Source organism: Rhamphochromis sp. 'chilingali' (genome assembly GCF_963969265.1).
Source record: "Rhamphochromis sp. 'chilingali' genome assembly, chromosome: 2".
Classification (NCBI taxonomy): domain Eukaryota; kingdom Metazoa; phylum Chordata; class Actinopteri; order Cichliformes; family Cichlidae; genus Rhamphochromis; species Rhamphochromis sp. 'chilingali'.
Window position 1 is genome coordinate 12,500,933 of NC_137930.1, and position 27,894 is coordinate 12,528,826.

At 39.1% G+C, this 27,894-nt stretch overlaps 2 protein-coding genes across 3 annotated transcripts; both read right to left on the reverse strand.

Moving 5' to 3' along the window:
- Positions 1–416: 416 nt before the first annotated feature.
- tor4aa (torsin family 4, member Aa) lies at positions 417–10,063 on the reverse strand. Of its 2 annotated transcripts, XM_080863649.1 has the most exons (4): positions 9,813–10,063; positions 9,662–9,682; positions 4,976–5,443; positions 417–3,386 (listed from the first exon to the last, which is right to left on the reverse strand). In XM_080863649.1, the coding sequence occupies exons 3-4, from the start codon at positions 5,441–5,443 to the stop codon at positions 2,529–2,531; spliced, it is 1,326 nt and encodes a 441-aa protein (XP_080719775.1). In that variant the 5' UTR covers positions 9,662–9,682; positions 9,813–10,063; the 3' UTR covers positions 417–2,528. The 2 variants fall into 2 exon arrangements, with proteins under 2 accessions (XP_080719775.1, XP_080719774.1); XM_080863648.1 differs by lacking the exon at positions 9,813–10,063 and having other exon boundaries at positions 9,662–9,806.
- A 1,107-nt stretch (positions 10,064–11,170) lies between these two features.
- brap (BRCA1 associated protein) lies at positions 11,171–27,652 on the reverse strand. The gene is made up of 13 exons (XM_080876100.1): positions 27,287–27,652; positions 26,949–27,110; positions 25,004–25,205; positions 24,564–24,753; positions 24,054–24,167; positions 22,315–22,463; positions 21,877–21,952; positions 21,626–21,764; positions 20,475–20,584; positions 20,310–20,399; positions 19,551–19,654; positions 18,733–18,872; positions 11,171–13,139 (listed from the first exon to the last, which is right to left on the reverse strand). Exons 1-13 carry the CDS (start codon positions 27,363–27,365, stop codon positions 12,910–12,912), a joined length of 1,785 nt encoding a protein of 594 aa, XP_080732226.1. The 5' UTR covers positions 27,366–27,652; the 3' UTR covers positions 11,171–12,909.
- Positions 27,653–27,894: the final 242 nt, after the last annotated feature.

Here is a 27,894-nt window from a genome sequence, read left to right on the forward strand (position 1 = left end):
TCAAAACTATCTCCACTCTTAAGCTCTGTATATTAAAGTACAGGTGCTTGTCCTCCAAGTAATTCCAGTCGAAACACTTGAGGAGTGTTGTGTCCCCAGATGTCTGTCCTGTTACTTTGGTTGGAAATCCTGCATCAGAATGTTTCTTTTTCATCTTGTGTTGTCATTATTATTATTATTATTATTATGAGACTTTCTTTTCTTTGTCACATAGACACAGTACCTCATTTTTTCCAGTGTAAACTAAGAGAACTCTAATAATAAAAAAAAAATGGGAAAACAGCACCTATTAATGAATTGAATTCTTTGTCTCAATTAATGCCTTCAGTATTTAGTATTATATTGCTCTTACAGTGCAGTGGTGGCCAGGCTTCTGTAGCTGTAGCTGAGCTGAGCATGACTTTTACTATCTTGGGATTTTAAAGATCTAAATGACAAGTGAAGATTGGATCTAACTTAAATGTAGGAGTCATTTTCTTTGCCATTACATACCCTAATAGAGAAGCTTGTAACAGTTGTCAGGCCAAAATACATGTACCCTTACTACCATTACCACACATGACATGAATGTTAATAACAAAATCTATCTTATGTAATTATACGTGATAGCTTATTGTTCCTTATAATTTAAAGCAATTATCTTTACATGGGGCTGTTAAGCTAGTTGTTAATCTGTAGCCACCTTATTGCTAAACTGAGCTAGCTAGTTTGTGCCACTAGCTTCATAACAAATGTTATGTGCTATCCTTCGTGCCATGTCTGTTGAGAAGAAAACAGATTTCTTAAAGTATAAAAATATTCTTTTAAAGTTGCACTTGCATCAAGAAGAATAGTGTTGGTGTTTAAAGTGGTGAATTCTGCACATAAAGTTGATATCAATTGGACTGAAAGATACCTTAAACAATATGGTCATTTCCACCCAGGTACTAGCAAGTTCTTGTACTTTGATTTAGTACCTTTACATGATTCACGGTTTACTTGTGCTGGGCTTTGGTGGAGCCCCTCAATTCTTCCACTGTCTGGAACAAGAGGTTTTTAGCTCCTTCCCATTCAAAGTTGTCTTCCCATACCAATTCTAATTAACATCAGAAGCAAGAAGAGCAGGAAAAAAACAGAAAGAGCATTTAGAGCACTACATTGATGTCATTTTATGCAAATACATTTAGTATGATCATCCTCCAATGTAACTGGGTGTGTATTATATATAGGGAATTTATATATAGTATAAGTAAAATAAAAATAATGAAATAATGAAAATAAATAAAATATTAATATATAAAAGAAAATAAGGAAAAATATAATGGGTCCAATTTAACATATATGGTGATGCCCATCTGTGCTGTCTTTGTTTGGATGACCCTACCAGAGACCAGACTTCAAATATGTTGATTGCCTTCAAAGACACTTTGCTACCATGTGCTCTTGCGCTGTCTTGCATTATCTGTCACACATCCTGTGAACATCCTGTAATAGGTATTAGTAACTTTTGCATTATGAACTTCCTCCTTCATAAATGAGTGAATATTAATTTTACACAGCTCCAGTGCATGTTATTAACCTTATCCAGGAGATTTCTCAATACCACAAAAGACCATTAGTAAGGTGTATATCCTTCACTTGTTTTTCTTTATTAGCATTCATGACTAGATAGAGCTGCTTTTATAATGCCCCACATTTAAAAATCAATTAAAAAAATTCACCATGAGTGTAACAGACACTGACTGATACTCAATCTGTAGGCAAGGGACAGCTAGGAATAATGGAATAGGACTCCGGTTCTATTTTGTGGGTTTTCTCTCTGAACTGGGGCCATGATTAAGAGGGACGGCCGGGGGCATTCGTATTGTGCTGCTAGAGGTGAAATTCTTGGACCGGCGCAAGACGGTCCAAGAATTTGGAGCCTGATTTAAAGCACAGTCCAATAACTGAGGGTTTCGACCACAGCCCAGGCCTGATTTATGTATACAGAAGAACAGTCAGTGGGATTTATCCTCCCAGATTCTTTTGTGTCTGCTCCAAATGTCAAGGTGGTCAAACCAGAAACTCTTAGCAGTGTCTGAATGTCTGAACATACCTTTGTGCCAGTTCATTAAGTGTTTGGATTGGTTTAATTAGACAGTTACATTTTACTTACTGGTAGTGCTAGGTGAACTGTCCCTGGAGTTACTGAAATATCCTCTGTGAACCAGCACTGTACTGATGTCTAGGTGTTCTCCTGTTTCTATGCAGCTATTCAGAGGTATTTGGGAGATACAACAACAGGGAACTTAAATCATCTTTTATTTATGTACACTGGGTGAACCCACCCTTCAGGGACTACCTGCCGCATTTTTAGTGTTCACCAAATTTATTCCTTGTTTCCCCCAACAAAGTTTAATATCCCCACCTTTTTGTGTGTGAATTTTTTTTTATTACATTCTTACAAAACCACTCTTAAAAGCGTTGGCTTTGAATCGTGTCATTCAAGTTTCATAATTGTAAATTCAATCCCTTTTCTCCATGTTTAAAAGAATGCAAACAAGAGCATGTCACAGCAGGTTGACTTTAGCCACCACTTGCTTGCAGCCTGTCTGGGAATATTCGTGCCCCCCTACTGCAGGGTAGTATTCAATCTCCCCCGCAAGCCGCTCTATGTTAGCATGATCCGGGTAGAATCCCTCTCGAGTAATTTCGTCCAGGAAGCACTCCATTACGTGACCTTTCTCCAAAAGACTGAGAGGTAAGATATCAGCCTCTGTCCAAAGCGGGTGAAGCTCTTCCAGCATGCTACGTAAAATAGGAGTCAGCTCTTTTACCAGATTGCTATGACGACCTGATGCTGTCATCGCCATGGAAATACTCGAAGAGTTGTGCAGCATATGTTTGGTGATGTGTGCATGACCCAGGTTGCTTAGAAACAGGTAAATAGCATTCAGGTATTCATTGGACTGGTTGGAGGACACGAGCTGCAACAGCGTGTCTAGGATCTCGTGGTGCATGTGCTCTGCCTCGTCGAAGATGAAGAGCGGAATTTTCTCCTCCTCCTCGGCTCGTTCCACCATCTCCGAGATTTGAGCTGAGAGGTCACTGGCACACTGCAGGGCGTTCGCCTCCTGGGGGCAGTGGTGGAGCACATAGTACTGCAGCACAAGCGTGTCACCCACCACGGAGCGGAAATGTCCGGCCAGTAGGCGTCCCAGGTGGCTCTTACCTACCCCGGTCGGGCCGTGCAGGGATACCACCAGAGGCTTGTTGTGGACGTAGGTAGACAGGTAGTCCTTCAGGTGGGACAGCAGGCTCTCCACAGCTCCCTGCTGCCCAAACACTTCCCTCCTCAGTGTCTTCTCTAATCCCTCCAGGTCATATCTAAGAACGTGGTCATCCAGGTTCTCTATGGCGTTGTAGACCTGAAAGAAACAAACCACAGCTATTAAGAATATAGCCGAGTGCAGGGGCATTTCGAGGATTCATTAAAAATGGATGCACTCCTTGGACCAAGAACACTGAAAACAAAGAATTATTTTAGACTCATCTGCAGTCCTTGAACCTTTATATAGACAGTATTACATATAAAGTGAAACTTCAGAAGGTTTTAAAAAGAAGAACAATTGTGTACTTAAATAAATGTAGAATATAATGCTAATAAACTTGTTGAATTTCAATCATTAAACTTCCAGATATGTCAGAATATACAGTTTAAAAAAAACATCTTCTTATTGAAAACAAAAGAAAACCCCCAATTTCCTGGTGTGTTACACAGTTTATTGTACTAGATCAATTCATATATTAGCAATTCAAATTTTGCCAAAGGTAAAACACAATCTCACTGCTGTGTTGGGGAAGAAATAACTGACACGTTTACAGACGCATGCGTTATGAAGTGTTACGAAGTGAAAGTAGGGGTGCCTGTTGCTCAGGAGGCAAAGCACATCATCTGCTTAACAGAAGACTATAGTTGTTCTAGATTGATTATCTTGCCCAAGGATACTGAATCCAAAGTTGCTCCTGATGTATTCATCAGTGTGAATCTTTAGATAGGAACGCATGTTTGAATGACAGTTGTTCTACTTTGAGTGTTTAAGCAGAAAAGTTCTGCGTAGCAGCCAGTCTACTGCTAACGTCATGAATCCAATTTAATTAATAGTATACAGAATTATTTAATTTTGAAATTAAACTGTTAATAATAATATTTCTGCACTAAGTATTAAATATGCAGGGTGATTAGACAGTGAGGTGTGTGGCTATGTCCTCGAAGGGACCATATTTCTTACAGTTTTTAAACCTCAATTTCACTCCACCAAATATGTGTTTTTTATAGAGTATCCAAATTTCAGCAAGCATACTACTGTATAAATACTACATTCACAGGACTATATGGCGTTCTGTGAAAATGTTCTTTTTGGCATGACTGTATATCTTTAGAAATATATAAATATACTGATATACAGATTATCTCCTTGGAGTTATACGGCAAACAGCTGAGAGTGATTTCCGCCCAGCTTCTCACTTTGGCAAACTAGAACAGGAAATACACTTGGACCAGTTTTAAATATTTACATTTGAAATGGCAAAATAAACCATAAACAAAGCTGCAAGATACACGTGACAATAAAGCAGCTCGGTGACGGCTGGATTAACCAATCTCTGCTGAACAGTGCCTCAAGGTTCCTCAAAGATGAACACACCTTAGACTGATTCATGGCATGTTGTATTTCTCGTCTGAATGAATTAGGACATGACTGAGCAAGTAGAAGGTCTATATTTAATCATACACATGAGCTGAAGATAGCACAATTTTCCCGCCCTCCCTATTTATACTGTAGCTGGCGACAAAAGAAGCAGACTAGCAAGAGATGAGTCATAATAATGGAAGCTATTCATTCATTCATTCAATGTTTTTGTAAATCAAATTCTTAATGGCACCAGAAAAAGGTCAGAGGAGCACATTAGAGAAGCATTCCACCACTTGTTGGAAAATGTGTTGTTATTTATTTACCTGGAGAAAGACGATGGCAAAGAGCAGATACAGGCAATATTTGGCTCGGCTGCGGTCCTGCTTTGGTGCAGCCCTTCGTCTCCCTCCTTCAGGAAACAACACCCGTTTCTTCTTCCTCCTCTTCTTCCTCTGTGGGATGCTGGATGATGGAGAGGAGAAAGCAGTGGGGGTGATTCCATCAAAGGTGAAGATTTTGGGGCTGGTTCGTCCTGGGGCGCCTGTGAGGGGACACTGGCCCCCCAGGGCCATCTCTTGACGCCGTTTCTTCATCGCTTGGTACTTCTGTTTGATGCGTATAACGGCGCGCAGAGTGGAGGAGATGTTGGAGAGACTGGGGGCCGGACTGCCTCTCCCATTCTCACTTTTCTCTTCTTCCATCTCCGTGTCTCCCTCAAGCTCTTCATCCATCTCTCCCTCGAATTCTCCCTCTGTTTGAGAGGCAGAGATGCTGCTGTCTCGGTCACTCATCTGCAGAGAGGAAATAAAGGACTTTGAAGAAACTACACCAGTGCATCTTAAAAAGTTCACAGTAGTCCAAAGTCTTCTACTTAGGTCAAAGTAAACTTTGCATTTTGGGATAACTTAGATTCTGGAGGAAGAGTGGAAAAGCACAGATTCAAGGTGTTTGAAGTTTAGTGTGAAGTTTCCACAGTCTGTGATAATCTGAGGAACCATCCATCTGCTGGTGTTGCTGATGCTTGGTCCACTGTGTTTTACCAAGTCCAAATGTAATGCAGCCATCTACCAGAAGATTTGAGAGCACTTTGTGCTGCTGAAAAGCTGTATGGAGTAACCAGTTTTACTTTTCTGACAGGACTCAGCACGTGCCCACGGTACCAAAGCTACTACTAATGTTTTGCTGACCATGACCAGTAAAAACTCTGCAGCAGAGGAGCCCACAACCAAGTGCTGAGTGTATAACGGAACATATTTTTCAGATATTCAACTTTGCTATGTTATAAATCTTTTCTTTGATTGCTTTTTAGCAATGTGTAACTTATGTATAGGATATGTGAACGTTTCAGCTTATTTTCTGTGGTTTGAACAAAAAATAAAAACATGTTACATTTTTATGCACCAGTTCAATATGATAGAATCAGCAATGAGAAATCCAGTTTTGGGGAAAACTCATTTTCCCTAATCTTAATTTTGATTCCAGTCCCTATGACGCAAGACATCAACTTCCTCCAAAGTTTCCTTTAATAGTGGTTTTGAAGGCTTTAGTCTTCTTATTTACCTGAAAAGGGGGTTTCTGTTTTCAGTGTTGCCTTTCTGCTTCCCCAGACTGGCCCAAGAATCAGGGTTAATAATATCTTACTCATCATGGTCACATAGGAACAGGAAACGAAACGGATGATGTAAAAAAAAAATAAAAAATCTATTTTTTTTTTTCACCAGCAAGGTGATTTTTATCAGCCAAAAACTTATATCTGTCAGATATTCTCGCATACGTTAGCATGGTTTGCAGTGTGTCGTGAACAATTTGAGGAAACGGAACAAGCAGAGGACAAAAGAAGAAGTGGCAGGCCTTCAAAACTATCGATTGCAGATGAATGGTATCTGAAAGTCATGTCCTTACGAAATAGGAAAAACTCCAGCAAAGACCTGACACAAGACCTGAGAGATGCATCTGGCCTTTCAGTTGATCCATCTACTGTTCGCTGAAGCCTCATTAGAAATGCTTTCAGTGGAAGGGTGGCTGTCACTTAGAAACTGGAAAACAGGCTGAGATATAATAAAATTACACAAGAACTGGAAACTGGAAATTAATGGCAACACTGACTCTGTAGATATCGTCGGTATGCGTGGAGGTGGAAGAGTGAGTATCTACGGGCATCTATAAAACTTGATGGTGGCTCTGACATATTTTGGGACTACATTTCACCCAGTGTGTTGGGGATCTTGTCACAATTTATGAAATTATAAATGCAGAAAAATACCATCAGATCTTGATCCACTATGCAATACTATCTTGGAAGCATCTGACTGGCAACAGTTTTGTTTTTCAGCTGAATAATGATCTCAGACACACTGCTATTGCATTCAACGTATACCTTGATAGCTGGAATACCATTAGTATTAGTATTAGTCTTGGATTGATCAAGAGCGCAGTCCTAATATTATTAAAGCAGTGCAGGATAATCTTGACAGAAAATGGAACCAAAGCCAGCCAAAACCCAAAGAGCTTTGGAATGTCCTTCAAGAAGGCTGGAGAACCATTCCTAAAGACTACTTAACCTCCCTGGCATCCACATATGTGGACATCACATTTTGGGTTATTTAGACCAAAATACTTTTAAACGAATATCCTCATATGTGGCTCTTATTTTTCTTAAAAATAAAAATAAGGTAAAAAACAAACAAACTGGTAATTCTTTGTTTTTACATTCATCGGGCCCCAATATGCCCAAATATCAAAGAGAAATTAAAAATGCATGCTGTGGAAGAGTTCGGGTCGTAGGAGGTTAAAGTAATTACGAGAAGGCTTGCTTAAGAGAATTCAAGCTGTGTTGAAGCATAAAGGTGGTCAATTAAAATACTGACTTCGACTTTCAAGCTCAATAGAATTGTACAACTTTTTTTCTCCTTATATACTGCATTTCCATGGATGTTTGAAAGTTTCAGTTTGCTTCTATTTCTCATTTTCATAAAGAAATTAAGACTTTTGCATTTATTGGGGAAATATCTGTCTTTAAGCAGCCATGCTCTATTATGTTACCCTGTCAAATAAGAACTGTGTACTGAAAATTTATTGAACAGCAATGCTAAATGTGCACTGTATTAATGTCAGCTTATTTACTAGATGAAATACACATTATTTTCTTCTTTGCTAAGTTAGTGTATTCTAGCTTTATCGTCATTTTCTGTATATCTATGGTTGTTTTGTATCCCTTGGTATAAGTTTTGCATGAGCCATAGATGACAAAATTGATACCAGTATCATATGGGTTTGGAACTTTCCCCCCAAGAGCCAATTAGCATAAACTTAGCATGAAATGACTGGAAACAGGGGGAAGCTAGGCTGCTACATATACAGTACACTTTTAATCTCACCAGTAGAAGCAGTGGATTTTTAGACACAGCAAGATAATCTACTGGCACTCGCTAATCTATTGTAACTTTTGTAAATAACACATAAGTGTTGAAATATTGCCATGTTTTAATTATATATACAGTATATCTTTATTTTTAGTGTTCATGAAAAAGAAAGGACTTTCTAAGCATCCAAATAAGAAGAGCTCAACTTATACACCCAGTCCTCCTTTCTCTTAAAAAAAAAAAATCTTTGCTCAATTTAAGTAAGATCCTCCCACGCTAACCCCACGCTGATATTAGATACTGAAGTGGTGGACGTCAGAAGACACTAACAATACAGCTGCTCCTATGTTTTGAAGCATACTGGAACTCACAGCTGCATGAAATTTGCACGTGAGGAAATGAATTCTGAGAACAGCAGGGTGGCAAAAATGGCAAGGAAGAGAGACCAAATGTGAGAAATAGCTGCAGATATAACAGTGAAGAAAAACAAAAGAAGGATGACACATGCAGCTTCAGTGGCTGTTAAAAATGTAGCCAGCATTTCCGGTAGGGTTAGAAGATAAAGATCACTGTTCCTTTTGATGTTTAGTATGCTACATTTTTATTGAATTTAATTAATCTATTTAATATTTTAGGCTGATTTTTTTGTATTTTATTCATTTATTTATGGGTTTGTTTTGGGGTTTTTTTCACAGAGCTGTTTTGTTTTTCTTCAAAACCAATATTCAGATTCATTTTGGAAATGTTGTTCCACGAAGAGTGAAGTGAACCCTCTACTAGAACCTTCTATGGCAAACCAAAACGCAAACAAGTGAGTGCAACCTTCACAGGAATCTTAAACTTCATAAGTTCTGCAAACTCGTGCGCTTGAGGTTCTGAAGTAGGCTGTGGTTACAAGCTTGCATTTGTAACCGTTTTTGGTCATCAAAGGCTGTCAGGTTGACCCTCTGATGGTGTACTTGATGTACTCCCTTGGGTATTCTGCACACACAGAAACTGTAGCGCAAAGGCCGTCTGCAGTATTATAGCGCACAGGCTATAGGAAAGGAGGAACTTTAAGTGAGTTACAGAAGAGCTCAAGACAGCAGACAAGTGTCACATATAAATTAACACAATCGCACTACAGGATAGAAAATAACTTCTGCTAAAAGTTTTTGGTGCCAGCATTAATGTCAATGAGAACTGAGCAGAGCACATGAACAATGATTGGAATCTGAGTTGGCTTGTTCATCTTGGCAAAGAGGCAGCGTCATTTCCGGAAAAGTTATAATACCCCTGTGTCCAAGCCTCTTTTACTTCAGCATAAAAGAATTCAGGACAGCACGTGAGGGTAGAAAGACTGTATCTGTGCTCTTTCATATCTTTCTAGTCTTTTCCACCTGAAAGATACGGCATGCCAGAGATTTTATTGCTCATGAAGTTGACTTTACAAAAATATCTCTTTGTAGTGAGCAGTTCTTTCTTGTTTCGTGTGTTTTGGCCGTGGAAAGTTGAGCAAATATACACAAATGAGCCTCACGCAGAAAGTTAGTATCCTTCTAAAACCTTTTTCTTTGTCTTTGTATTTTACATACACAACAGTTGATTCACCAAGCTGCACACTCTGCTTGCAAAGCTGTTAGGCAAAAAAAGGTTTTTTGTACTTACCTTTATACGTGTCTAAAGCATCTAAAAAAAAAAAAAAAAAGAATTTTAGTGCAAGACTAATCCATAGCTCAGCACAGCGGTGAGAGCAGAGAAAACGTCCATATAGTCAACAGCTCAACTCAGGAAGAGCCTTTCCCTCTGACTATCTTACCTCTAAATCCTGTTCTCGGCCATATGCTGGCTCCTCCTCTGGCTTCCTCTTTTATTCTCGCATTCTTCTGTCCAGCTGCAGCTCAGGCTTTTTCACAGTTAGCTATCAGCTTTCACACGTGGTTAGAAAACAGCTCAAATGTACCCCAAGTACTTTCATTCCCACGATTAAAATGATATCTTAGGTGACACACATATCTTTTTAACTGCTGGTAATCAAGTCAACAAACAATGCGTTCAGAATTTGTTGACGTGGTTTTGGTTTCTTCTTGGCTATGCCAGTAATGAGAAACGGGAAATGTCAATCATCTCACGAGAACCCACAGACTTTGTTTCTCATTAGCATTTATCACGGTGGACTTATTTGTATATTGGTGCAAAAGATCTCATATACTTGATGTAAGGAAGATTTCAGGAGGCTTGTTTTCCTTAAATTTAGACCACACATTCAAGTCAATTTAATTTTATTTATATAGCGCCAAATCACAACAGCTGCCACAAGGTGTAAGGTAAAGACCCTATAATAACATAGAGAAAACCCCAATAATCGTTGCATTTATTTCCTCTCTATATGATTGTAAATGTTGTTTAGGGAAATATTTGGGGACATTTAGGGCTGCTGGAAACTGTAACCAGCTTGCTCCTGATTTGATTTTTCCTCAAGGATTAATCAATAACTTGAAATGTCTGACCCTTGTAGTTCCACTGGCTGATGAAACATTAGAGGCCATACTTGGGGATATAAATAGAAAAATAAAAGGTGTGGAAAATGTTTGCATGCAGTATCATTTGCCTGTGACTACAGTTGTTACTAAACACAGGCACAGGATTGAAATGTCATCAGGGGGGAGGTATAGAGTGTGACAAATGACAAGTTCCTAAAACTTGTCTTGGAGTGTAGAGAGAAATGCATGCCAATTACCAGGTAGATGGTGTGTCTACGAAGACCAAGCTTTTTAATCTGTCAGCGTGTCTGTTTTCTCCAACTATGTACACAGTTTACTTTCAACAGGCTGCTGGTAATAAACTGTGAATGTAGTAGACTGCAGAAGGATTAGTTAGATCTGACAGTCTGCACTTTAACATCACAGCTGCGTAGTATGTCATTTCAACAAAGATCATTCGTCACTTGACGGCAACCTAGTATGCATCTGTTTCAGCTTAACACACTTTTTACCCCAGAACAAGAAAAACTTCAGAAAATGTTTTATTGAAAGTGGCAGCACAGTTTTAGTGTTAACAACAAAAAACTGAACACTTTCATGGCAATAAAACAAACAACAAAACCCCAGCATGAACGGATGTTTTCAGGAGCATGACTTACCGTATTTTGTTTTTAAATGAAAGCTTCTATGGCTGAAAAAAAAAAAAACAGCTCTTTATCTCCTCTCTCAAAGCAGTCGCTACAGGTACATTCCAGCTTTTCTCTTGATGATCACTGTGGAAAAACATCTTTTCATTTAACTTTCGAGAGCGATACTATACTCATGTCTACAAACAACAGTAACCAGCAAGCTTGGTTCCTGTTGGCCGTCACTGGCTATATGCGTGAAATATCTTGTCAGACAATGTCACAGTTAGCATCTCAAATAACTGACAGCAAATCTCATATTTCTGAAATTATTATGTTCCTTTTAGAGGGCTGTAAAGAATCTTTTGCATAGAATGATCTTTTGAGTGGCTGTTTATAAAAAAAAAAAATAAAAAAAAAATCAATGTGTGCTTTCTGCACCAGTTTTTAATTAAGGCCTTAGGGATTCATCTAAAACTTTATTGTGAACATTTTGCAAGGGAAAAAAATCTTAGTATTCAAGGAGGGAGCTGAGTCACTTATTTCATCATCTAGGTTATGACACCATGTTCAGGATTGTAACTGCAAAGGTCACAGTTGCTTCTGGTGTTTTTTCTGGTATGGTATTGTATTTAACACATAACCAGGGTACAACTAATGTACCCTGGTTATTTTAATAATTTCTCTGAAAATCTTAATGTTTATATGGCATAATAATACAGATGCTTATCATAATGTCTTAGAGCCAAAGGTCAATGTCATCAAATGGCACAATATTTGTAATTTAAAATCATCTTTAAATGGAGGAATAATAGAATAGCAGCCAGTAATATTAAGAGTTTTAAAGGGTAAATTAAAAAAAATCATATTAGACTTTAGTTTTAGAGTCAATAACTACAGTCTTGGGAATATTATGGGAGAAATTCTGAGAAAGATTTCCAGGAAATTAGCTGGAAAATAAGGGATACTGGGACAATACAGATTGATGGAAGGAGCCACATAGTTTCAATAAATCATTAGCAAACATACATAATCCTTTGAACTACTTCCTGGTAATGCTGTAGAATCCTCTGAGGTACACAAGTTGTACTAGTGGTTGGGAATCACTAACCTAGATGGTGAAAACATGGCAAAACATGCTTCCTGCTCCTCATACAAAAATACTGTGCATTCTGTGAACACTGACTCCTGTCCCAATACAATGCACTGCTGAAAAAGGCATTTTCTCCTCCATGTTCTCTGACGAGTGTTTCTACTTAAAGTGGAGGAACAAAAAGAGAAACAAAAAAAACATTGGAACATAACAGATGAAACAGCCGAGTCCAAAGAAATGAAGGAAAAACTCAGAAAATGTGGACATAAATTTCCTTGATTCTTCTCTCACTTGTAAAAGAACCATCTTTGCATTTTAAGATAATAAAAAGATCACGCAGTGTTTGAAAAGAAGTACTATAATATGGTACTACCTGGGCACAGATGAAATATTTCTGATCAAATAAATATAAATTGTGATCAAAATATATACTTTTAAGTTTTGGAAAGAGAAGAGGACATTTAGATCACACTGATGTTTTGAGTGACTGAGCGATCCTCTCTTATGCTCTTCTTGTAGGAGCTAGGAGTTATGCTAGGAAAATGTGCAGGTAAATATTATCAACATTTACTCCTTCTTCCTGCCTTTACCCTATTAAGAATTACAATAATGCAGATACATATTGAATAAAGGGCTGGGCTCAATCACAAACATGTCCACAGTGAGAAGCAGCAACACAGTTTCTAGCATGTTCCAGTTGAGTTTAGGCCATGCCTACTTCCTCTTCCTGCCTCGGCCTCTTCTGCCCCTGCCAGAGGAAGGGCCTGCTCCTGCCGAACCCAGAGCGCCGTCAGATGGGCTGGCTGGGATGTTGATCTGTCCCTCTTGAATTTCGCTGCGAGCCTCTGGTGGAAGATGTTCAATCTGCTGCTGGGTCTCCAGATAAAACATCACGTCTCTCAGCTGTTCCTGCAGTTCTGCTATTGTTCCATCTTTACGATCGTCTATAAAAGAAGCCAACGAGGAACAAACAGTGAACAGGTTAAAGTAGAGCTAAACGTGTTCATTCATTCACTCATATTTATCCAGACAGATGATAACAGTTTTAACTAACTAGCATTTATTGAGTAATGATATTATTTAAAGGCCCAAGCAGTGTCAGTTGCAGGAACCCTGTGTTTATACAGATTTGTTATTACTATTACTCCAACACTGTGCCCTTTACTTTTTTCCTGTTCAACAGTCAGTCTGCTTTACAGGTCTTAGATGTATTAAGTTGTGATCTTACACATCTAGTCATTTGCTAAATCCTCAAATGACACAAATAACCAAATGAGTTATGTGTCACTGAGGGACAGACAGCCATTTATACATATACAGTTTGCTGTGAAGCTCTATAAACTTAAACACTGTTGCAAAGTCAGCTGAAGTCCTCTCAAACACTGTTTGAAATTTTTCACCTGACAAACTTATCATTAAAAACATCAAAAGCTACTTTAAAGCATTGTGGGGGTGGAACTGCTGAGGCATTTACACGAGGCTGAACTCGTAAACACAATGTAAAAGAACAAATGCTTTGCTTGAAATGGACTTGAAACATGCTACTGATTACATGCAACCCCCATTGCTGACCTTGTTGCGAACTTCCATAAACATGTAGAATCGTAAGCATTAGAAAAGCTATACAAAAAGTATGGAAATCTACAGAGATTATAATCATAAGGTCTGAAGCTGACAATCTAAATAATTTCTTCCCTAAGAGCTGATGTGAAATACAATGTTCAGTGTTCTATTTCCTGTGCTGATCAGCAGTATACAACGAGGAAACAAGGGGCGTAAAGTCACAGATCTTGGAGGGAAATTCTCAGCCACACACAAAATAGAAGAAATGGGGGAGAAAAAAAAAGTGCAACCCTCCAACAACCACGTCACATTCCACACATCACTGGAGGTCTGCCTTTCAGCTGTTATTATTAGCAAACATTATCGCTGATGTATTAGTGTTGCCATATATGTCAGCTAATTAATCACAACAAATGAAAGCTGAGACTGGCAAAGGTGATTATCATTATATCATGCTGGCACTGTACCGCAGGCGTTCTGAAGACAGACAAGAAATTGTGACACTTGTGAAAGTGTGACTGGGAGAAAGGATACTCCTTCTTAATACCCTGCTTAGCCGACTGCCACCCCAAAACGACTTCTGGTGTTTTCATACAGACAAGCTGGTTGGTATATTATTGATCCCATTCAGCTGTCCTAAGTCAACTCCACAGTCTTGGATTTTACCAGTCTTGGACGTGATACTAATATTTGATTAGAATGCTGTCACACTTATGTCACTGTGGATTAAGTTTTTCCGTTCCTAACCCAGATTACTGATTTCTGCATATCCACCACCTACATATCAGCTGCTAATAAATGAAGCTGCACCATAATTACTCTAAACAAAGAAAAGACTGCTATACCTCTGCCAAGAACAGATCACTGTGTTAACATAATCAGTGGCTGCACTGTTTGCAAAAACCTGAAAGAGCAGTTCAGTTACTAAAGTTTACAGAACATAAGAAGTAGGGGTGCAACGATACTCGTATCGATATTGAACCGTTCGATACAGTGCTTTCGGTTCGGTACGCATATGTATCGAACAATACAAAATTTTTAATTTATTTTATCAACTTTCCTTCTGACGATGCTGTCTGTGTTGAGCGCTCAGTGGATCTGTGCTCGACAGTGCAGCCTAGGCGGAGTAGTCGAACGCAGATTCACTGAGCGCAGGGGAAGCTAGCGAGACAGAAGTTAAGCTCGTTGCAACATGGCAAATTGAACCTCCCCCACCCTCATTCAGATCTGGCGTTTGGAACTATTTTGGTTTTCATGTGACGTATGACCCTGAAGGTAAGCGCGTCATGGACTAAAGTAAAACAGTATGTTGGATGTGCCACGCAATGCTCAATTACATTGGTGGGAACTAGTGCGTTAGCGCAGTTAGCTCGTTAATGTGTTGGCCGTCCAGCCCCATGCACGGGGCGATCCGCGGTAGCTCGTTAACGGAGATTTGCCGTGTTGTGGCGTTAATGTCATTTCAACGAGATTAACGCTGACAGCACTAGTGGGAACACAACGAATATGACTGCACATTTACTCCGACAACATCCTAGTGCAAAGACAAGTGGAAGCAGACAAAAACAACAAGCACGCATGCTACAAACTTTACCCGAGTCATTTAGACAGCCGTTAGCACATGATTCTCCTTATGGGGACCTGATATGTTTAATATGCTGCTGAGAATATAGCCCAGAAGAAGCGTATAGTATAGCTTTTATTTTGGAAAGAGCCATTTCTCTGTAATAAACTCTCTTTTCCAAAGATGAGTGATTTCTCGATCAGAGAGATTTTTTTTATTACTTTGTTGTTTCAGCAACATTAAATTTAAAAACTGTACTTTTGCGTTAAAATATATATTTATAATTTTAATAAATGACAAATTAAAAAGGCATGAACCTTATTGTGTATCGAAAAAATATCGAACCGTGACACCAAAGCATTGAACCGAACCGAACCGTGAATTTTGTGTATCATTGCACCCCTAATAAGAAGATGCCATTTCTGGGTCAGCTCTGAAGAAAAAGAAATCTCATTTAGCTTTCAAAATAATTTAAAACAAAGCAACAGAAACAGCTTGTCTATAAAATACTGCTTTAGCTCGATTCATATAACACAAAGAGCTTGCAAAGTAAATTCAACATAACATGGTGAACTTGTATGATCAGATCATCATCTGTCAGTACATGTCAGTGAAATATGAGCAGGAGGTAGGGCTGTTCGATATAACGATATATATCGGATGATGATATAAAAACGTCTATCGTTTCATTTTACGCTATCGTTTGTTTCGTGGTGTCGCAAAATAAACTGTTCATGGCAATATTTTTTCATCGTTTTGATGGTCACTGTAGTGGCTATATTAATTTCTTAAAGTTCTCTCTTTCTCTTATATTTAATATAAACACACTACAGACGGACAAGCCCCTGTTTTTATGCGTTGTGGTTAGCAACAACGACGGTAACAGCATCGCGTGTCCGCTTGTTTATGTTCCACATAAACCTTTCACAATAAAGCTCACGATTCTGTTGAGACTTTTCAAAATAAACTGAATCACGTGAAAGAGCAAATTATTTACGGATGAGGATTAAAAAAGAGCCGCCATGTGCTAAAAAATTAACCATAGACTCAAATGTTAGAACAGGCTTTTCCCCGCAGTACACCTATCTATAAATACTCACAAAGAAAACTGCGGCCGTTACAACTTATGTCTAAAAATGTATCGTTTCATGCATCAGTTAAAACACTCAACTCCAGCTACATGACGCGCAGCTGGAAACACTTCCCGCAAGACGAGCTGCCCGAGATTCACAGAATTTACAGAAAATGTTACATTCTTATATCGGGATATCAGATTTTGGTCATATCGCACAGCCTTTTCAGGAGGACTGTGATCACCTCAATTCGAGCCCAGTCAGTTCTAACAGGAAAGAACATGTATGTCTGTGGTTCAGGAGGCAGAGCAGGTTATTAACTATAGCTTTGTGGTTCACCCCCCAGTCAGCAATCCAAAGTATTTCAAAGCATCCCCGGGCAAGAGGCTGAACCTTGAGCTTACCCCCAAATACATCCTTTGGAGTCTGAGTGTCTATGAGTACCCATACGGAAAAGAAATAGTAAAAACTTATATGTGATTACTCATGAAAGTGGCCACTTTCATGAGTAAATCATATAAGGCTTACATGATTTACTCATGAAAGTGGCCACTTTCGCATTACTTTCATACATTGTTTTAGTAAGTATCCAAAACATACAAGTTTCATTATATAATTTTTCAAGGGATCTCATATCTGTTTTCACACTTATATGCTTTTCATACAAGTTTCACACAAGACAGATACAAACTTTATAAGATTTATATATATCTTTTCCATATGGGTATGCTTAGGTGAATTGAAAAAACAAACAACCAACCAAACCAGCCAGGCACAGGCACAGGCACGCACACACACACACACACACACACACACACACACACACACACACACACACACACACACACAAAAATGGGTGTGTGACATTGGGTAAATGAAGCTTGTAGTAAAAAGTGCCTGAAGTAGCAAACTGCTATGCAAGTCCAGTCCATTTAGAATATAACATTCTGTGAAAGAGTCAAAACTGACATTTTTACTATATTTTTTTTCTACATTAACACACAGCACATGCCCAGGAGGATATTTGTTTAAATAATCTTGATCCTCACAACTGTGTGTGCCAGGAAAAATACAGGTATGGTGAAACTGTAAACCTAAAATTTCCATTCAAACCTCTGACCTGATACTTAACTTGCCTCAGGCAAAACAGTGATGAAAGCCGCCTTGTGTTGAGTCCAGAGCAAATGGTGCTCTGATAGTAATACACTACAAAGTAGGTGTCAGTAAATGCTTTACACTGCAGATTTTAATCATAAGTAAAGAAGATTTTAATAATCTGAAAATATAGACTGAAGCTGGTTTGAAAGCAGAGAGACTGCTTACAAAATTTATGAATCTCCTAAGTGTTTGACTCTGTCCATCTATATTAAAAACACTTCTTTGGTGTATGTGGTTCCTGTCTGCTTGCAGAATGACTGTACTCAGCCGCAGGCTAAGCAATTTGTTAATGATTTGCAAATATTTCTGTGCAAAGAGGAACTAGTTTCTCACTACAGCCCTGAAATAAAAATAACCCATGCTGTTTCATAGTCAAAGGTCCTTTTTTCATTTTGAGTATTTACATATTCTAAGCAACCAGCAGCCAATCATTGGGAACGGTCCTGTTACTCATTCTTCTCCACCAACCCGTTGCTCTAGATTCGCAACTACTTTCATCAGTTTCTGTTTAAAGCAATAGGTGATGCAATAGTGAACTAGCAGGCTTGAAGTTAAAATATCTAAAAGAATCCTTTCTGTACTCTGGCCACCAGTGTTGTACCAATTGCCTTTACCTCATGCATTTGGAGCATATACACACTAAAATTAAAAATATACAAATGAAAACTAACAAGAAGTGTACAAAGAATTCAGGTTCACATTTATTTGTAGCCGGTGCTATTTAATGCCAATTAAAGAAAATCTTGAAAAAGTCTAAATTAAATTCTTCTATCAGCATGTGTAAACATGCTGTGCCAAATTGAACATGCTACACTTCCCTGTTGGTATATGTTACTCTGAACATAGGGTATCACAACGGTTTTAAAAATAAAAAATACAAATCACACATTAATCATGGAAATATTGCACTGCATTGTTCACTCTGAGGCTTCTTTCATTTGTGAATTTGGCAGGCTGACAAAATAATACGTCCAGCACTTGAAGCGTTTTTGTTTTTTCCTCTCAGTTGAAGCATCAACATCCTCAGAAGTTCCATTTTTTGCTGTGCTTCGACAACTTGATATCACCACTGTGATAAAACTGTTTATACCAGCATGCTACAGTTTTCAACCCACTGAGTTAATACAGAGCATCAATATTGAGTACTACGACATGACTTATTGGTCTCTCTTTACATACCGCTTTCTTTTGCTTTGCGTTCCTCCTCTGACAGCTGTACCTGCAGCTGTGCCTGATTGGCTCTCAGACAGCGGTTCATCTCCTGCTCCTCCGTCAGCTCTTGGCTCAGCTTCACCACTCGACTGTTCAACTGAGTGCATCTGAAAGTAGAAATGCAGCAATGCTGCATGTTGTCAGGTTCCATACAAAAACAAGCCCTATAGATTATTTGGTCTAAAGTCTGGGTGTCTGATTGGGTTTAACTAAACTAAGAAGTTGTAATGTAAATAAAGCTTTTAACAGCAGAAACTTTGGCTTGTTATAGCAGGAAAAGCAATGTTACTATCAATTTGAGCCTGCATCATAGAAGTGACACACCCAATACCTGGTTGACCATGCAGCAACAAAGATTTACTGCTCCACTGCACATTTTGCAAGCCACAATGACAACTCTTCAAATAAGGCATTTAATCCTGTTTCCTCTGTAGTTCCAGTTATTTAAAAAAAAAAAAAAAAAAAAAAAAAAAAAGCACAAAAATGGGATCTGAGTAAGTGCTTGTTAGGGCATTTTCAGCTGTCAAACAATCGTTTGCTAAGGAAATGAGGAATTTTCCCACCTCAAGACTACATATTGAGAGCCTTGGTTGAATTGTTTTATGTGCTGTGGGGATATAACTTTATCTCCTCCACTAAATAATTTTTAGAGTTTTAGTTTGCGTTATACACTCAAGTCTATAGTGCAACCACACTGTCCAATTGGTTCATAAAAAAAGAGCACAGATACCAACAACTACTGGGACCACTGAACACACAATATAAAAAAGTAACCGAACACCTACTTTTTCTCTATGCTCTGTTTGTCTTTGCTCATTTCTCCTAACCGTCGCTCTAGGTTATCACAGCGCTCCAATGTCTCCTTAAATTTCGCTTTCATGTTGTTTATCTGAAATATGTACAAAAAGATAGAGGTTAGAAAAAGGCAGCTGGGACAAAGGACCTGTGTTTTGCATTTCCACAAGAGGGCAATAGATAAATCGAGATGGACAGGCACTAGTCAAGAGGACTAAGCCGGGACTGGGGTCCTATACTACTGCACATGTGCTGCTTAGCAAACCAATCCACTCTAAACTGCTAAGAAATGTACATTTTTATAAGTGAATAAGTAGCTGTAAGTGATAAGTTATATTAGTGTCTGTGGCGATTGTTCATTGTATTTGGGGCAGCTAGTGAGTCCTTTGCTCTCAACAGTTCTCCCATGAGTAGATATAAGCCAATACTGTTCAAGATGTTGTCAGCAAGAGAACATGATGAAACACAGTCTAACTTACAAGTGTTTACCTTTGTGTTTGCTATGAATTGTTCATTTGTGATTATTAGTTCAGATGTTGTATAAAGTACTTTGAGTGCTCCAGGAGAGTAGAAAAGCGCTAAATAAGAATCAGTCCATTTACCATACCATCCATGTGTATCAGTAAATCGAGTGGAATCTAGAGCTCGACTTCTATGCCTCAGTTTGGTTCTTCTAAACTTTACAGCCTGATATAAGTCAATATTCATTAAGGGATTGCAAAACTTGTGTTGCATTTGTCCACAAGTACCTCTTCAGCTGTCTCCTTCTCCAGATGAACAATCTTATTCTCCCAGTAAATTCTTTGAGACTCGAGCTGACTTGTCAGCAGGTATGAGTACTGCAGACAGAGAGAACTCATTTAGAACATTTTGATGTCGATTGCCGTTACAAAACAACAACAGCAGATGCTCACCTCTAGCTGGAGTGCATCAATTTTCTCTGCCTGGCAGGTGTCTCCCTCACACTCATACTGCACCATCTTCCCGTCAGTCTTACTGGCCACAAGCCGATGTACATAGTTATCTACAATACCAGCAATAGCCTTAGTCAGGTATTATACTTTCCAAAACACATTTCAAAAGACATCAAATAAAATCATTACAGACTATTCTGTCATTTTTACACTTTGCCTTCTTGTTTTTGGCTTCACTGTCTCTCTAGTTACTACAGGGCAGAACTGTTTGCTATCAGGACTTCATAAAAGCTGATAATGAGTCTGGCTCCAACTTATTTAGGTATTCTTCTGCCCCCTATGGGGAGAAAACTGATTATAGCAGCAAATTATTCTGGTAATTTACAGCCACCCTCCTTAAAGAGAAACCATTCTGCTCATTTTCAGCTTCATACTTTTTGTTTTTGGAGTCTACCAACAACTTTGCCTGGTTTGCGGTTCAAAATAATCTTTGTATAACTTTGTATAAAGTGTTTTATCTCTTCTCCCTTAAAACCAGCTTTCTGGTGATAGGTTTGCCCTTGTAAACAGAAGTTTTGAAGATATAGCACATGAGGTTAGACTTCTGGGGCGATCGTGGCTCAAGAGTTGGGAGTTCGCCTTGTAATCGGAAGGTTGCCGGTTCGAGCCCCGGCTTGGACAGTCTCGGTTGTTGTGTCCTTGGGCAAGACACTTCACCCGTTGCCTACTGGTGGTGGTCAGAGGGCCCGGTGGCGCCAGTGTCCGGCAGCCTCGCCTCTGTCAGTGCTCCCCAGGGTGGCTGTGGCTACAATGTAGCTTGCCATCACCAGTGTGTGAATGTGTGTGTGAATGGGTGGATGACTGGATATGTAAAGCGCTTTGGGGTCCTTAGGGACTAGTAAAGCGCTATATAAATACAGGCCATTTACCATTCTGTGACTGAGATGGCCATATTAGAGCTATTCTTTCTCTATAACATAGACAGAAAGAACATACATTTAGCAACTGAAAAGCAGTCTGAAGGCTGAGCCCAATATTGAACTCCAGTACAGTATATGAGCATCAACTGCTGTAACAGTATAAGTACAACAGAAAATAAGAAAAAGCAGAACATGCATCATTTTAACAGCAGCATGCACAAAATCCAGTACCTCCTGCGTAGTCCCAGACTCTGTGATTGGTGAGCTGCATAGCGTAGGTATGCTGTGTTTCTTCAAAGTGCTTGTAGGCATGGCGGCTAACGTAGCGACCACATCCAATATGACCGCAGATCAAGCATATCCACAGATTCTATGAAGAAAGATTCAATGAGGGACAAAAAAAAAGAAGGTTAAAAGCAAAAAGCAAGAAGATCAAGTGATTATCTTCTATTACACCACTGTGGGAGAGTGAAACAGCTTACCTCCTGCACTCCACATTCAAAGCATTTGTTCTCTTCAACTGGTTCTGGTGTTTGACAATACCTACATACAGGACACCTGAAAACAACACACATTCGGCTTTGTCACAAACATGCAGTTGTCTTTTGTAAATCAGGAGAATGCATGTAAAGAGCAGGACAAAAACAACACATGGCACAAAATGACAAAGCCTGGAGAAATATCCAGTGGAGTGAATATCAGGTGAATGCATTTAAACTACATCAGAGAAACTATCACACATGATTGACTTAAAGCTGGCAGATAAGAACAGATCTTTTCACACTTTGTTAAAGTAAGTCAGAAATAGGTTTTATTGTCTAATATCAAGTGTTTTAAATTGAGTAAGCAAAAATTAGCTAACTACCAAGTTGAAACTGATGTAGTAAATACAGGGGAACTTGTATGTGCATTCAACTCACGAGGCATCTTCCCAGCGCTGGAGACACTGGCTGTGAAAGCTGTGGTTGCACAGAGTGGTGAGGATGCCATTAACAGACTCGTCCATTCTCTCCAGGCACACAGTGCACTTGGGCAACTCAGTCAGCTCCATCACTGGAAGACTGGCTCCCTGAGGAGACGGAGCAGGAAGGAAAGAACGGAAGAAAGGAGGTTGATGATAAGAGACAAGAAATCACTTTAAAAAAATTCTGGGTTTTAATACTGAAACAACAGAGAAGGACTGATTTAAACGGACTTATATTCGTTCTGGCTGCACACAATGTAAAGGGTGTAAACAGCAAACACCAATAGGTGAGATGATATAATGTTATTTTTGTGCCTCTATTCTGAGTGCATGTAAAAAAAAATTGCAAGCGCAAATGTTGCATTTTGAGGAGAAAATGATTTTGAGGGAAGAAAAGTTTAATTTGAGCGAACAAAATTCATTGCTGCATGCAAGAAATGTATTTCAGTGTTTGCCATTATCCATATACACACACAATAACGGCCCCTCTCGCTCAGTTGTTGATATTTGCTCTTGCTCAGATCTCTGCTCTGTGTGCTGACCGACATCTGTGGACCTGCTCTCAGTGTGTCGTTCCCGCTCTCAACATCCCTGCTTCCTGCACGCTCAATTCTTTCTGTAAGCCGTTACAAGTGTGCCACAAAACCAACCAATCACAGACTTGGATACAAAAATTCTGACTGGAGACCAAAAGAGCCAATCAGCTTTCTAGCCACTGCATTCCGAACACACGGTCCAGAATGTAGCTAAATCCATTTTCGGTTAGTATGTTTAATTATTATATTTTAAAATATATAATTTTTATTTATTTATTTATTTTTTTTGCTGGTTTTAATCTAGTTTAAACTAAATCACTCCACTAGATTTAGCTACATTCTGGACCGTGTTTCCGGAATGCAGTGGCTAATGCACAGAGCAGATACGTTGAGAGGAAAAGCGACCCACTGAGAGCAGGTCCACAGATGTCTGTCAGCACACAAAGCAGAGACCTGAGCAAATCCAACAACTGAGCAAGAGGGACTGTTATTGTGTGAGTGTATATGGATAAGAGCAAACACTGAAATACTTTTCTTCACTCAAAATTATTTTCTCCTCAAAATGCAACATTTGCGCTTGCAATTTTTATTTTTAACATGTGCTCAGAATAGAGGCACAAAAATAACACCATAAGATGACAAAAGCACCTTTATTAAAGCAGAATGAGTAATATAAAATGCCAAAAAGGGGTTATATTTAAATGCAGTTCTTAGAAACTGTTGCAGTTTAGAGGAAAAAAAAAAATCAGTATAAGTTATGGTCAATGTGATATTAAAACATTTTTGGCACACTGCCTGCTGTAAACCAGCTGTTTCACACCAGACACCACTGACAAAAAAAGTAAGTAATTGTAAAGCAATTCTATCTCCCAAAACACAGGATCTAATTAAAAAACACAAAGCAAACCAAACCAAGTTTTTGTTAATGGACTCTGTTGACTATTTAAAAAAAAAAAAAAAAAAAAAAAAAAAAAAAAGAGTGACTTGTTTCCACAAATCACCAAACTTTTTTGTTTTTGTTCCCACCAATGCACTTGTAACATTAACTAACGTGTATCTCTAATATTCTCAGATAAATATCCTCTAATAACTTCACAAACACCACCCACCTGCTGCAGACTGAATAATGTGTAAAAGCTAAAAACCAAAAATCACTCACTTCTTCAGACTTGATGACCTCTGCTCGCTCCACATAGACCAGCTGGCACACTGCTTCCTCTATAGAGTTGAACTGGCGGCCATTGCATGCTGTGTAAAAACTGTCTGCGTCTGCCTACAAATAAGAGAGCCGGAAACGTATTGTATTTGGAACAGTTATATACAGTTAATTGTATTAAAGCAGCAGTTAATACTCTGTCATCTCTAAGCATGAAGCTCTCAGAACTCTGAATTGATCAAAATCCCAAGGTCTATTGCCAAAAAACTGCGAGAATAAAATAAAACTGTAAAAATCAATATTACTATAGTTGAGAAACAAAACTAAAACATTTTGCAATATGGCAGCATTTGTTTATGTTACAGAGAGGCTGAAAACCCTGAACTGCCTAAACCTCACATCAAGTACCAACAATTATTACTATTCATTGAATTTTTTGATGCAGGCTTACAAAAACATACACCAACATCCTTCAAACTTCACTTGCGGAGGGAAAAGTGAAGGAGATGATACCTGTGTGCAGAATTTAATGAGAACCATGTATTGGTTAGGGGTAGAGTCCCGTATGATCTTCATGTGCTCCATGACATCATTAAAAGGAGCCATGAGCTTCATAAGGTCATGGCTGGTCATGGTCGCTGGGACGGTGATGATGCACACCATAGCGCTGCGCCTGACATCTTCAGTCAGTGATGTCATTTTGCTGCAATAAAGAGCAGGGAAAAACAAGAAAACAAGAATTGTGACTAAAACGTCAATGTTAGCTTGAAATGGTGGAAGTGAAATTGTATCATTACATGCAGTTTGAGGTGGACTCTGGAGTTCGATAAAGAAAGCATCAGACTTTTATCAGCTGCAATTTAGCCGACAATGATCTGATAAAAAGTGCCCAAATACAGATCCCTATTGTTCACCTCATCACATCTGTCATAAACACACCAGATGAGACTCACTTGGTCTTGTAGAGGTGCATGATACCGTGAATGATCTCCACTGATGGGTTCCCGCTGAAGAAAGAGATCTGGTCCGGGAGCTGCTTGGAGGGTGAGTCCGGAGCTGTGCCTGTCGTAAACCTATCCTCTGCACCCTCCTGACTGTCTACACCAGTCTTTGCATCCTGAATTTCACTGTTCCGCTCCTCACGTCCACCTGTGTCTGGAAGAGAAATTCAGCAATTTAGATTATATATATTTTTAATGTGTATGAACAGACAAAACCAACTTACTTTCATTCCTGCTTACAAGAATTAAAAAACAGGTAGAATAGACATGCAGGCCTATTCTACGCCTAAATACGCCAAATGTTCTAATTATTTAAAATGGCTTTAAAATTCGTTGCTTCCTCAGCTCACATCTCTCGGAAGGAATGAAGTAAGATGTGAGTAGAGGCGAAAAGAGAAACTGAGGCTCTACAAACTAAGAAATGAGAGGACAAGAAAGAGGATGAATATGTATAAATGGCACATTTTATTTATGGAGGCCAAAGGTGACTTAAATTACTTTGAACATGTCATGGTTGTTGGTGCCAGAAGGACTGGTATGAGTATTTTAGAAACTGATAATCTACTGGGATTTTCCAGCACATCCATCTCCACAGGCTACAATTCAGACAGACTGACCAAAGCCAAACAGTTAGGTGGATGTGAAAAATGTTGTCTGCTCTGATGAGTCTAGTTTTCTTCTGCGAAATCTGGCTGGTAAGGTGAGAATTTCAGGCAAAAAACATGAAAGTATGGATCCTGGCTTGCATCAATGGTTCAGACTGGTGGCAGAATAATACTGTGGGGGACAGTTTCTCAGGACATTTAGAGTCAAGAGCCTCTCAGTATCAACTGATCATCGTTTTAACACCACAGCTGCTGATCTGAGTATTGCTGCTGACTATTTTCAATCCTCTGATGGCTGCTTCCAGCAGGGAGAATGACCTTCACAGACACCACATCTCAATCCAATAAAACAGCGGTCCCCAACCCCGGGGCCACCAGTCCGTGAGTCATTTGGTACTGGGCCGCGAGAGTTGCGGCTCTGCTGTGAAATTTATGGTCTTCAGGGTTTTTATCGTTACCTTGGTTTCCCTGGGTCTTTTCCCGTGTTGTAGTTGTGTGTCTTATTTTGAAAGAAATATTTCTGCATTACCATAGTGACCAAAGAGCATTAAGGGGCAGAGAGGAGGATGTTACTCTCAATGTTGTTGGCGCATTTCAGGAGGACACTGCTAATAAAGTTACACAATTACACAGTGAATCTGCATTTATTATTATATTTATAAAATACCACAGTTTTTGTCTTGGTTGTATCATTTTATTTTGTTGTATTTATCCGCGACACCTTAAAGGCCGGTCCGTAAAAATATTTTCTGACATTAAACCGGTCCGTGGCACAAAAAAGGATGGGGACCGCTGCAATACAATATATTTGGGATGTTGTGGAACGGGAGATATGTGTCACGAATGCGTAGCTAGCAAATCAATAGATTATAGACCAAAAACTGAGTAACATTTCCAGCACCTTGTTAGCCCTGTGCAATGAAGAATTAAGGCATGTCTGGATGCAAAAGGGGCCTGACATAGTAGGTGTAAACCTAACAAAATAGCCAGAAAGTATTGTGTGTTTTATACATGATACACAGTCACCTGATGACCACATATGGAAAAGATAGTGTATTTTACTGGTGTCAGTATTTTACACTTTCATTTTCTTCCCTGTTATTTCTCACCTGCCTGGCTTTTCAGAAATATTATTTACTAACCATACAAACGTTGACATTAATAGTTATTAAGATGCTGAATTAGGTTCAGTGTGATAAAAACACTAAAGTCTTGCACTCAGAGCTGACCTTTTATGCTTTTCATATTTTATGTCATATATAGGTACACTTAAACATCAGGAAAATTCTTACTTGGGCTGGGCTCAAAGGTCTCTATCACCATGTCCCCCATGGCTCTGCTGCCTATGTGCTGGTGCAGCACAGCTGATCTTTCCAGGTCGGTTTTTCCACTCAGACTGTGTTTGGCTAAACCCAGAGCTTTCTCCTGCAGCTCCTCCTCTGACATGCCTTCAACTGCACACGAGAGGAACAGAGTCAGGCATTAGCTATAATGAAGCAATTCGTTAGTTTGAAATTACCTTGTGAAAACAGTAAAACGACTAACAGTGGACAATTGGGTCTTCACGCCTATTGTTGGTTAGCTGTTTAACTTTCAGCAGATATTTGAAAATTAAGAGAATAAAACTCACCAGCGCAGTACTGGAAACCTTGTGGAAAAGGTGACTGGTCGGCTAACTCCAGACGAATAACGACCAGCGACACACTCATGTGTTATAACTGGGGATGCCACTTAACACAGAACAAAACAAGCCGCTGACAGCTGAGCTAAAAGAGCTAGCACGTAGAGCTAGCTGGATGACTGGCAAGATATTCAGTTCGTGTCTAATTACAGTAAGCAGACAAATACAGCAGAAGCAAAGAGCTTTCAGTTTAGCTTCAAAACTTTCATTTTATGCACAGTTTTTTTCTTTCTTTTCCGCGCATAAAAACACAAATCAGATTTGTTTTGAATACTAATACAAGCTAGCTGTGTCGAACCACTTCCCCTTCTTCTTCGTCTTCTTCAGCTTTTTCTTCTTTAATTTGAGTAAGGCAGAGTAGACGCTACAGCGGTGTATTACTGCCCTCTGCTGTTTTTTTTTTTTAAATTCTTGTTCCCTTTTCCCCTGTGGTGTGACAGAAAAAGATACTAAGAACAGATGGAGGCAGATTATTTTGCTGAGGCGACCCCTAAAGAGAGCAGCCAAAAGAAGAAAAAGATGATGGTGACTACTTTAACAGGAAAAGGTGTTTTTTC

Bases quoted from the DNA above. Each gene is read 5' to 3' on its own strand.
- brap (XM_080876100.1), bottom strand. From the start codon at position 27,365: ATGAGTGTGTCGCTGGTCGTTATTCGTCTGGAGTTAGCCGACCAGTCA. The intron at 27,111-27,286 runs GTGAGTTTTATT...TCTCGTGTGCAG, and splicing joins AGGTTTCCAGTACTGCGCTG to TTGAAGGCATGTCAGAGGAG. The intron at 18,873-19,550 runs GTAGGTGTTCGG...TTCTACTTTCAG, and splicing joins AAACAGAGCATAGAGAAAAA to ATGCACTCAGTTGAACAGTC.
- tor4aa (XM_080863649.1), bottom strand. From the start codon at position 5,443: ATGAGTGACCGAGACAGCAGCATCTCTGCCTCTCAAACAGAGGGAGAA. The intron at 3,387-4,975 runs GTAAATAAATAA...TGTTTCTTTCAG, and splicing joins TTGCCATCGTCTTTCTCCAG to GTCTACAACGCCATAGAGAA.